We start from the raw sequence: 10148 nt of genomic DNA, 5'->3' as shown, positions 1-10148 counted from the left end.
AGAAACTTGATCAATCCTTGCACTGGATGGTCTCTGAGGACCCTTCCATCTTCAGTGCTGTGAACCCTTTATGAAACTGTTCGGTTTTTACACACACACCTCACCCCCCCCCCCCCCCCCGGACAGAGTGTAGGCCAGGGGAGCTGGAACCCCTTCACCCCCCACTTCAATGGTCACTCTTGTCTGTCCAGTATTAACACTCAGTTTCCCAACCTGTTCCAGTCTGGATGCCACAGGAATTCAAGATTTTGAAGAAGGTTCTTCTTCTAAAGAAGTACTATCTTGGTTTTGATGTATAATAAAAACCACTACTTAGCCAGAGTCCTGATTGGTTTTTTCCAAGCTCAAAAAAGGACGTCAGAATTAAATCAACTGTTCTTACTCATTTCTATGAGTCTTCAAATTCATGGTTTCTGGAAGAAGGGTTCAATCATGGTGACAGGGTACTTTCAATTTCGTATCTCATGGCAAAATTAAAACAAATGTGTGGTAACTGTTGCAGGAGGTATTACATTTAACAAATCCCAGAAAAAAGGTGACTGGGGAGGGCCATTTAACATCATGGGCAATGGGAGGCTTGAACATTATAGCTGAGGTTTACATAATGCTTTTCCTACCCCCCCCCCTTTGGGGCAATGAGGGTTAAGTGACTTTCCCAGGGTCACACAGCTAGTAAGTGTCAAATGTCTGAGGCTGGATTTGAATGCAGGTCCTCCTGAATCCTGGGCCAGTGCTTTATCCACCTAGCTGCCCATGATTACTGCAACTGATCTTCAGTAGAGATCTTTTCTATGTAAATCATCACATACATGAGATGCCTAGAGCAGGTAGGAAGCTGGGAAGGCTTTTTTTTCAAGGTTTCTCCTTTACAAACATATAGCCTTGCTAGTCTGCATGTAGAAAGAATCTTCTCAGGTTGGGAAAACAGTTAAATCTACAGGTCAGCTACTGGCCAAGCATCGGGGGAAGGGGAGAGAAGATGAGTGGGGATGGGGTGGAGTGAACCAAAACCCTCCTTAGCAAAAATCTTCACCCACTGAAAGCTGCCCCTTCCTCACGACCTGTTGTGGCAATAGGCCAGCTGCTTAACCCTACCACAATCTGTCTCAGGAAATGCCATGCCTACGTCAGCCAGATTTGTGAAGTTGGACTTGGAATAATCAGTTTTGTAAGGATATGTGTTAGACACGTCCCCCACCTAGGCTTAAACACTATGAAATAGGGAGGCGGAAAGAAAAGTCAAAAGATGGCTGTTTCTTCCTCCTTTCTTCCTATAACACATGGAATGGACCATAAGGAAAATGAACTGGTTTTAAAATCTTACTTAGCTTTCATATAGGTTGATACAATACTAATTTTTTTTTTTCAAAGCACACACTTACATATTCTGCAAGCAACTTCATCAGGTCAAAGATCAAGAAACAAGCAGGTCCCATAGGATAGTGGGTGCTCCAGGAAAGGAAGAGACACATTCAAGGTATTATCAATGTATTAAAAAGCAAATGGCCAAAGTCCAATTCCATTAAAACAAACAGTCAAAGCTGAGTCTAGTTGTACAATGTACTCCGACCCTGAAAAAATGTAGACCAAGGCCCTGTGGAAAAAGTGATGCAAATGGAGGGCACTGATGGAGCAAGCTGGGGTTGGGGCTGGGGCAGGGGCAGGGGCAGATGAGCTGTCTGGGACATTCCCACTGGCAAATATAACCCCTGGGGGGGGGGGTCCTGCCGAAGTAGCTTCCCTTTGCTCCAGCAGCCCCTATGAAATGCTTCTTTCTGCTATCAAACACATGCACTGGCTCTTTCTTCTTCAGAACAGGTTTGCAATCAGCTCCTCAGCATTTTAAAAAATCCCAGGTCTTAGGATTCCCTCTCCGCACTTTTAACTCACCAAATGAATTCTGGAACTAAGGTTGTCTAACAATACAGAAAGTTTCTTTTATTTCTTATGAGGAATGTATAGCTTCAATCACTGATACCTAGGGATTCTTACTTAAAGGCAGAATTACAAAACAAGTATATTGTGGTCAGTTTTTTCATTTACATTTGCTTCTCTGTTCTGTTCTCAAGAGCAATAGCCAACCCCCCCCTCCCCCCCAATAGCAAACTAAGTCCCTTTAGGGTCAGAAAGGTTCAAGTGAAGATAATTTATGCTAAGTGATTTCTCTAAGGGATATACAAAATTGCAACTGTTCAGGCTTATCAACCACAGCACCCCCCCCACCCCCAACCCCTTAGGAAAGGTTGAGGAGGATCATGATAAGGGGCTTAGTAAAAGAAAAGATTCAAGAAGAAATCTCACAAAATGGTATCGGATCCATCCTTGGGAAATTCCACCTCCCCTTTCTCCATTGCTCAGCAGCAGACAAAGAGGGTATGGGGGTGAATGAAGTAGGAAGGAGAGAGTGGGACAGGATTATCACAGGCTCAAACACACACACACACACACACACACACACACACACACACACACACACACACACACATCCTTTGCTCAATGTTCCTGCAGCAGAAACAATCATTAATAAGGGACGGAGGTGTTTGATACATTGCAAGCTTCTTATAAAAAAAAAAAAAAAGTTCACCATTCTTCATGATGTGGGCCAGAATCAACAAAGTATGTTTTACTGGTGGGTTTCTAATGTCCAACTAAAGCAGACTGTGTTGGGGATTGTCAAACATTCCAATTCCATCAACGAGTAATGAAGAAGGAAGAAAGAGATGATAATACTCTTAATCTGGGGACCTGGGATGAAAGAACTTCTTTCCAGGAGGTTCCTAACTACACAAGATCGCACTGCCCTCTGGGGCAGGTACCAGGATATTACCAGCTTTATTCAACCTGACTAAAAGGGACGGAAAGTACACTGGAGACAGGGGTCAAGAATCTTTTTCCTTCTTAGTAGATGGGGCACTATTTTCCAACAAGTTCCCTTTGACATTCTGCTATGCTGACAGGATACTCTTATCATGTCATGACATCCTGGCTTTCCTCATTCCCTTTAGATAATTTCTGATAGACTGTAGTAACTCCATAGCAAGTGTGTGTATATAGATACATGTATACATAGATAAAAAGATGAATGTGCAAGTTTATATATCTGGAGGTGTAGAGAGTATGAACAGATGGGTGGACCAGTGGATTGCTTGAAGGATGGGGAAAGGGCTATGTCTTGGCAAGAATACAGGTATAACTGAATCAGTTCCATTCTAGGGAGAGCTAGAGAAAAGACAGCTGTTAAGGGTGAAATGTTTCTGCTATTCTCCCTGAGATGTCTGGCTAACCTTTACCCCACACCTTGGGAGTTAAGGTGATGGAGGTGGAGGCAAGCACTTCCCCGGCTAAGGTGACATTGGGCCTAGGCATCTAATTCAGAGTTAAGTCGGCAATTTCAGGAAACCTTGGTTTTTGCCTACAATGTCCACTTTCTCCCCAACAAGCAGGAGAAAGGAACCATCCTATGGGCCTATATGTACTGGTTGAGAGTCATCTCTAGAAATCAATGATCAAAACCACAGGGAAATACTTCTAATATAATTGAAGGATAAGGTACTAATTTTAAACTTGAATGACAATTCTTGGTTACTTGTGGGAAGAATTAATTAAAACCCCCCTATTTTTGCTAATGCAAGTCAATGTTCCTTGGCGCAGCTGGCAAGAGATCTAGTACCAGATTAAACTGACCCCCCAGCCCCATGGCAACTGTGTGCTCTTTTTGTTTACCACTGATAATCTGATCACAGGTGTTGGCTGAGGTGGTTATGCATCACCTTTGGGATCTGACCCAGGGATTGTCCTACCCAGTCAGCTGTTTTGGGGTAAAGGCCATCATTAGCAATGGTGTGTACTAACAGCTGGCATTCGGGGGCACCATCCCCATCTGGTAGCGTTCTTGCCCCCACTGCACCGGGGAGCCAAAAATGTCCCCCCTGGAAGTTTCTTTCCTCCTTTGCTCCCTCTCTCCCACTACTGCTCTGAGGCAGTAGCATGCCTTCCACATCCACCTACTCTCCACTGGGGTTTTCTGGGTAGATTAGCTGTAGAGTTTTCCTTAACTGGCACAGATAACCAAGTTGACTGTGTCATTTCAGCCTTTCTTCTCTTTGCAACTATTTTGGCTAATACCTGAAACATACCACTCTCACCACATTTCACCCTCCTCAGGGGGAAATGTGGAGGATCCAGACAGTTAAAAGGAAGGGGAAAGAAGGGAAGGTGGAGAAGCCAAAGGACCTGGGATAATCCACAAATTATATCAGTTTTTGAATCACAAAGAGTTGACAAACCTAATCAAGACCTCAAGAAGTGAACGTAGCAAAGAAAAAGCTTGAGGGAATGGCCTGCATTTGCCCAATGACTGCTTTTGCTCTCCCCCATAGACTTCTGCCTCTTCTCTGGGAATACAGGTGGTGGCAAGGCCTAGCCCACCCCAGCCCACTCCGATAACCAAGAGGAGGCAGGACAAATGGGAACCCAAAGCCCTAAATAGTAGCAATCTTGGGTCCATTAAAAACAAAACAAAACAAAACACCAACATAATAAAGAGTGATGTCACCCACCTCCCACCCCAGACCCTGAAACATCCCCGAATAACCAGCTGATTGAGCACACTATGCATCACAAAGGGAAAAGTTTTTCTCCTCCAGAGGTTTGCTGATCCAGCTGCCGAAGCCCATGTCCTTCAGACCTTTTATGAAGTAGTGCTTGGCCACCTGGTAGTCCCGGGCAGCTTCCTTGGCCTCATTATAGGAAACAAGCCTCAGTAGGTCCTTGCGGTTGTGGTGGGCACATAGCTGCTGAAACAGGCTGAACATGCTCCTCTTAGAGAGCCGTGATACATCAAGTCTTGGTCTACAAAAACAGGAATACTTTGCTCATTAGGGACTAAAAAGGTCACTTATGCAAGCCCCCAAAGTAGAGAAACTATCAAGCAAATGGAAAAGAAGCAGACAGAATTCGCACTAGTAGTTTCACAGAAGTCTCTCTAGACCTGTTGACTTGGGATCATAAATTATGTCACAGCATTTAACCCTGGAAAGGAGCCTCTGATCTTCCTGATGAGAAAACTGAAGTCCAGAGAAGGGAAGTGACTGTCCCTCAATCACATATCTAGTAACGGCTGGAGCTGTCCACTGAACCTGAAGAAGACTTAAGGAAGTAGTTCTCCCTACTTCTCTCAGTACAAACACTTACCCATCCACTTTGCCTTTGGTGCCATCCAGGACCTCGATTTCAGTTCTGTCAGTCACACACCAGTTAACACTGGACTCCTTGGTTTTCCCAGTCTGCCTGGTAGAATCGTACACACTGACCCTACCCACCTATGGAAATCCAGGGGGAAGAAGTCAAAAAAAGGGACTTCCTTTTCAACTGCGGCATGCAGAGGCAGGGGCCCAGGAGGCCCATGGGACCCGGGGAGAGAGGAAGTGAGGAAGGGGGAAGAACTCCCTTTCAAATGGATTCTATAAAGGTCTAAAGTAGTGGTGCCATTCTCCAAGGGAGGGTGGAAAGGCCCATGAGCATGAAAGGTTATTTCCCTCTATCCCACTCAAGGGCACCCATTTTTGTTGTTGATAGGGCTGTTTTAAAGGGAGGCAAGAGTTATAGCACCTTAGGATGGTTGACAGTGTACGGAGGCTTTAGCCCTTCTCGGAATGCACTTTCCTCTTTGGACATACGGCAGCAGATCGCCCGTGTCAGGTGTCCCTGGCTATACAAGTAACCTACATAACAAGGAAAACATGAACACGTATGCACCAACAAATGAAGTGATCAAGTATTTATCAAGTGCTAGCAGGTTTCTGTTCTGAGCACTTTTTTTTTTTCTGAGGACTCTTAAAAGGCAGGTGGGTGCCAGGGCCTATAACAGAGACAATTTAAGGCAGGAGGTTCAGCTGCCACATTGTTGTAGATTCCCTAGCACAAGCTTGTGTTAATAAAGTATCACACACCACAGAGTCAAAGACTATGGAGTATAAAGAAACACTGCCATTGTACTTCTAGCTAGTGTATTTCCTTAACTTATCTTGGAGGAATGTTGCAGGGCCTGGCTGCTTTTAAAGGTCAAATTGATTTTCTTACAACAGCAGAGAGGGCACAGAGAATCAATGAATGGGCCAATGAGAAAAGCACCCTCTGTCAATGGGAGGCCTCCCACTACTGCCAGACAATGCAGAATGCCATCTGCTGGGGTCCAGGCACTACCAGTCTGACACACCAACTCCAGATCCCAAGCCAAGTCCCTCACCAAGAGTGACTGAGCTGAGATAAATAGGCTGCAAGAAGTGGGAGAGCATTGCCCCCTGCAGGCCAAGCACATTCCAACGCAGAATCTTATCACTGCAGGACATGGTACGCAGTCGTTCTCCATGTTGAATGCCATCCCACGTTGGCAGGATGTCACTCGATTCCACTGGGATTGTACCTTCTCCTGTTAAAGATGAGAGAAATATCTAAAGGCAACCATTTCAATCCCATAACCACTCCTCAACATGGCATTTATATACTACTAATATGCCATCCTAATCTCTGAGTGCCTTAAGGGCAAAAATAAAATTGTGGGTGTGGGGCCTATAATACTTGGGATCCTCATTCTGACCACCAAGCCAGGAGACTTGCCTCTCGTCTTTGGTCAGAGCTCATTCTCAAGGTCACTGGAATTGAACCATTTGGAGCTCTCTTCCAACTCTAAGATTCTGTGAGTTGATATCCTAGCTAAAGATCCAGTTTTCCTTAACTCTCCTTGCCTGGACTCAGATCTCTCAACATTACTCCTTTACCACCAAGCATTCTTATTTATGTACTTTTATCCATTATCCACCCCCACCTCCACCCCGCTCCAAAATTCCCCACAAGTTAATTAGTTGGAATTAACAAGGTTGTTTCTCTGGCTCACTGCAGTGTTTTAAGTTCACATTTGCAAGTACTGTTTTCTCAGACTAAGTTCTCAGATGGCAAGGATTGTGTCACATAGAGAGGGGACTTAAAGGTTTCTGATGATGAGAATAAAAAGTGACTTCCCTCTGTCCCCTGTAATCATTGCGGAGTTGAACTTGAGGGGAAGGAGGAGGCACCCATGACTCACCATTTTCTACCTTGGTGCGCAGCTTGCCTTGTTTTGGGTTCTCAAAGAGTGGCTGGTGCTGGGTGTCCATGTAACCCTCCGGAGGATCGCTGCAGGTCTTGTCAAAAAGGGCACCATCTCCACAAGGGGCAGTGCTGAAATACAGAGAGGGGGGCTGCTGGACCCAGGTTCCCTCTCATTTTCTTAGGGGGACAGCTGGAAAAACACTTTGGGTCAGAGTCAGAAGGTCTGGACTTATGCCCCAGGTTTGCCACTTACTAGCTGTGGGACACTGGGCAAATCATTGAATCTCTGGACCAGTTTCTCTATCTATAACATGAGGATATTAATATGTGATCTACTTTCTGCACGGCATGGTGAGAATCAAGTGTGATAATATTTAAATGTGGGCTATTATTATTTCTGTGTTTTGTCAAATCCAACATAGAGACATAAAGCCGCTTTTTAAATTGTAGCTAAATTCCATGCATAGGCAGGCTCAAATTTCTAAGAGACCGGACTCTATTTCATTAACTCATTGTAGAGAAACCAGAAGAGCAGGAGGTTCCCATAACAGAAAGAACCAGAAGCACCCCTCATGGGCTGTGCTGGAGTGTGAGTGGGTATGGCCAGAACGTGTACCGAAAACACAAGCATGAGTGAGGGTGGGTCTCCATGGATATGGAGGAGAAAGGACTCCCTACTGCTAAGCCAGAGTCTGACGTGTGGACTAGCCCAGATGCCACCAGTGTCTTACTAAAGACAATTACCATTTAGGCTGCACCTTGAGACTCAGAAAGCCCTTTACACACCCGATGTCATTTGACCCTCACAAAGACATTGGCAGGTAGATGTCATTATTTCCATATTAGAGAGGAGGAAACTGAGGCTTAGTGCCTTGCCTGGGGTCCCAGAGCTAGCTGTGCTGGAGGTGAGCTAGAGAGCCACGATGCTGTATCAATCACACTGTGCTTGTGGCCCCTCTGAAGGAAAAGGCAAACTCAGATGAAGAATAATGATGATGATGATGCCTACATTTTTATAGAGTTTACTGGGTGAATGACCAAGGATGATCCATACCAACCTGATGTAAAGGTGAAAAGTCACATTCCTTTTTATTTGTAGCTTATTTCCATGGGCGAGCTCAAATATACTGTCTTTCCAAGACATGGGACTGTATTTCATTAACTCATGGTATAGAAACCTACAAAAGAGAAGGAGGTTAGGGAGAGGTCCATTCCAGGGACTGGAGAATTTAATTAGAGGATTATGTTCCTGATGTATAGCTTATAGAACTTGGTGTCCATTGTGGCTACCCTAATTCTTCAGCCCCTTCTCAATCTGTCTGGGACACACAAGGAGGTGTCTTCATGCACCAAACTTTTCAGTTTGTTCTCCAGCTGTGTAAAGAACTTCAGAAGGCTCAGGAGGCAATGGGCAGAAACCACTTCACACCAGTTTACAAAACTTGGTAAAACAGGGCAAAGCGACCTGCTACAAATGCTCATTCCTACAGTGGCTGAGCAGAATGAGCCTGCCTAAAACTGCATGAACACATTGCTTCTTCCAGAGCTGTGTTCCCTATCCTATAGTCTAGGATAGACTGAAGGATCATTCAGTGAAAATGGAGAGGCAGTAGACACAGGCTGGGCTTTGGATCATTCCACACAGGGGAAGTCAAAGTCTGACTCATTTCCACGTCACCCAAAATCAATAAGTTATTTTTTACTTCAAAAAAGGTTACAAAGGTGGCTGGGAAGGCTGAGAAGCCGAAGTGGTTAGAAACACAGCTTGGAGCTTTTCTTGGCCGAATGGGTAGGGCAGACTCTTTCCAGAGAGAGCACGAATTCTTGAAGATCAATTCAAACAGATGGGGTGGCAGTCTGAGGACTCACCTGATGCACAAGCCTATTTGTTGTTGTTCAGTTGTTCAGTGGTGTGACTCTTCGTGACTCCGTAGACCATAGCATACCAATACTGTTTCTTGGCAAAGATACTGGAGTAGTTTGCCATTTCCTTCTCCAGTGGATTAAGGCACACAGAGATTAAATGACTTGCCCAGGGTCACACAGCTAGTAAGCGTCTGAGACTGGATTTGAACTCAGTTCTCCCTGACTCCAGGCCCAGTGCTCTATCTACAGACACCTAGCTGCCTCTTACACAAGACTATACCAGGCTTATGGCCAAACTATAGCCAAAAGTTCAAAGCATCATTGTCAAGCTTGAAAGGGGATGAAGAACAGAGATAAGGTACAATAGAGTGAGCCCAGTGATCTCTCCTTTGCCCCATCACTTTCTACTTTGCTTCAGATTTGTGTATATGTTGTATTTAACCCTCCTTTTCCTATTCCCACATTTAGATTATAATCTCCTTGAGGGCAGAGGTTGTACTGCTTAAAAAACCAAATAAACAATGTATGGGTATTTATTGATATTCATTTTAGATCCTGTTCCCCATCTTTCTGTGCCATTCCTTTTAACAAAGGATATCAATGAAAGAAAAAAAAAAGTCCAGCAAGAAATCACCAAGTGAGTGATCAGTATAGTGCTCCATGCCTACAGATCCCCCTTGCTGTCTTATCTTTATCCTCCCTGGCAATAAGTGGGTATTGAATTGACATCAAAGGGATAGGACCACCCCAAGGACTGGTGCCTTTTCCTTTAACTCCCTCCCCTCTGTCTGGGTCACATGAAAAAACCCGTAAGAGCCAAGGTTCTACATGCTCCTGAGTCTCAGATCTGCAGCACTCACCTGATAAAGCCCCTCCGGGAGATGATTTCTGCATGGCAGTCATTGACTGTCTCCCCCTTTAGACTCAATTCTTCTCCCTTTACACAGCGATTCCCTATGATTGGGGAAAAATTCAAATGTGAAACCAAAAGGGGCAGAGATTTACAACAGGAACATGAGAGACCATCAGGTTCAACTCCTTAACTTTATAGATGAAGAAACTGAGGCCCAAGGAGATTAAATATCATGCACAAGGACACACAGGTAGTAAAGGTTGCAAAGCTAGGATTCAAACTCAGGTTCTCTAATGCCAAATCAGCTTTTCTCCCATTTTGAACAAAACCAACTAAACAT

General features: G+C 44.7%; 2 protein-coding genes across 3 annotated transcripts in view; one reads left to right on the top strand and one right to left on the bottom strand.

Annotated features, from left to right (window-relative positions):
* The window catches only part of CHRNB2 (cholinergic receptor nicotinic beta 2 subunit), a 28699-nt gene extending 27232 nt beyond the window's left edge, over nt 1-1467 (top strand). The window contains exon 7 of one of the 2 annotated variants that reach the window (XM_044001037.1): nt 1372-1467. In XM_044001037.1, coding sequence (XP_043856972.1) covers nt 1372-1438 — 67 coding nt within the window. In that variant the 3' untranslated portion in view covers nt 1439-1467. Of the gene's footprint in view, nt 1-222; nt 844-1371 lie in introns of those variants that run through there. The other variant, XM_044001036.1, reaches the window with a different exon arrangement.
* A 445-nt stretch (nt 1468-1912) lies between these two features.
* ADAR (adenosine deaminase RNA specific) overlaps nt 1913-10148 on the bottom strand; it is a 30378-nt gene continuing 22142 nt past the window's right edge. The window contains 7 exon segments of the mRNA XM_044001043.1: nt 1913-4851; nt 5194-5321; nt 5611-5723; nt 6248-6430; nt 7085-7218; nt 8148-8267; nt 9816-9909. Of these exon segments, the coding sequence (XP_043856978.1) occupies nt 4611-4851; nt 5194-5321; nt 5611-5723; nt 6248-6430; nt 7085-7218; nt 8148-8267; nt 9816-9909 (1013 nt within the window). The 3' untranslated portion in view covers nt 1913-4610.

The sequence above is a fragment of the Dromiciops gliroides genome, chromosome 4 (assembly GCF_019393635.1).
Source record: "Dromiciops gliroides isolate mDroGli1 chromosome 4, mDroGli1.pri, whole genome shotgun sequence".
NCBI lineage: Eukaryota > Metazoa > Chordata > Mammalia > Microbiotheria > Microbiotheriidae > Dromiciops > Dromiciops gliroides.
The sequence above is the reverse complement of the archived record's forward strand: the minus strand, read 5'-3'. Positions and strand labels throughout refer to the sequence as shown.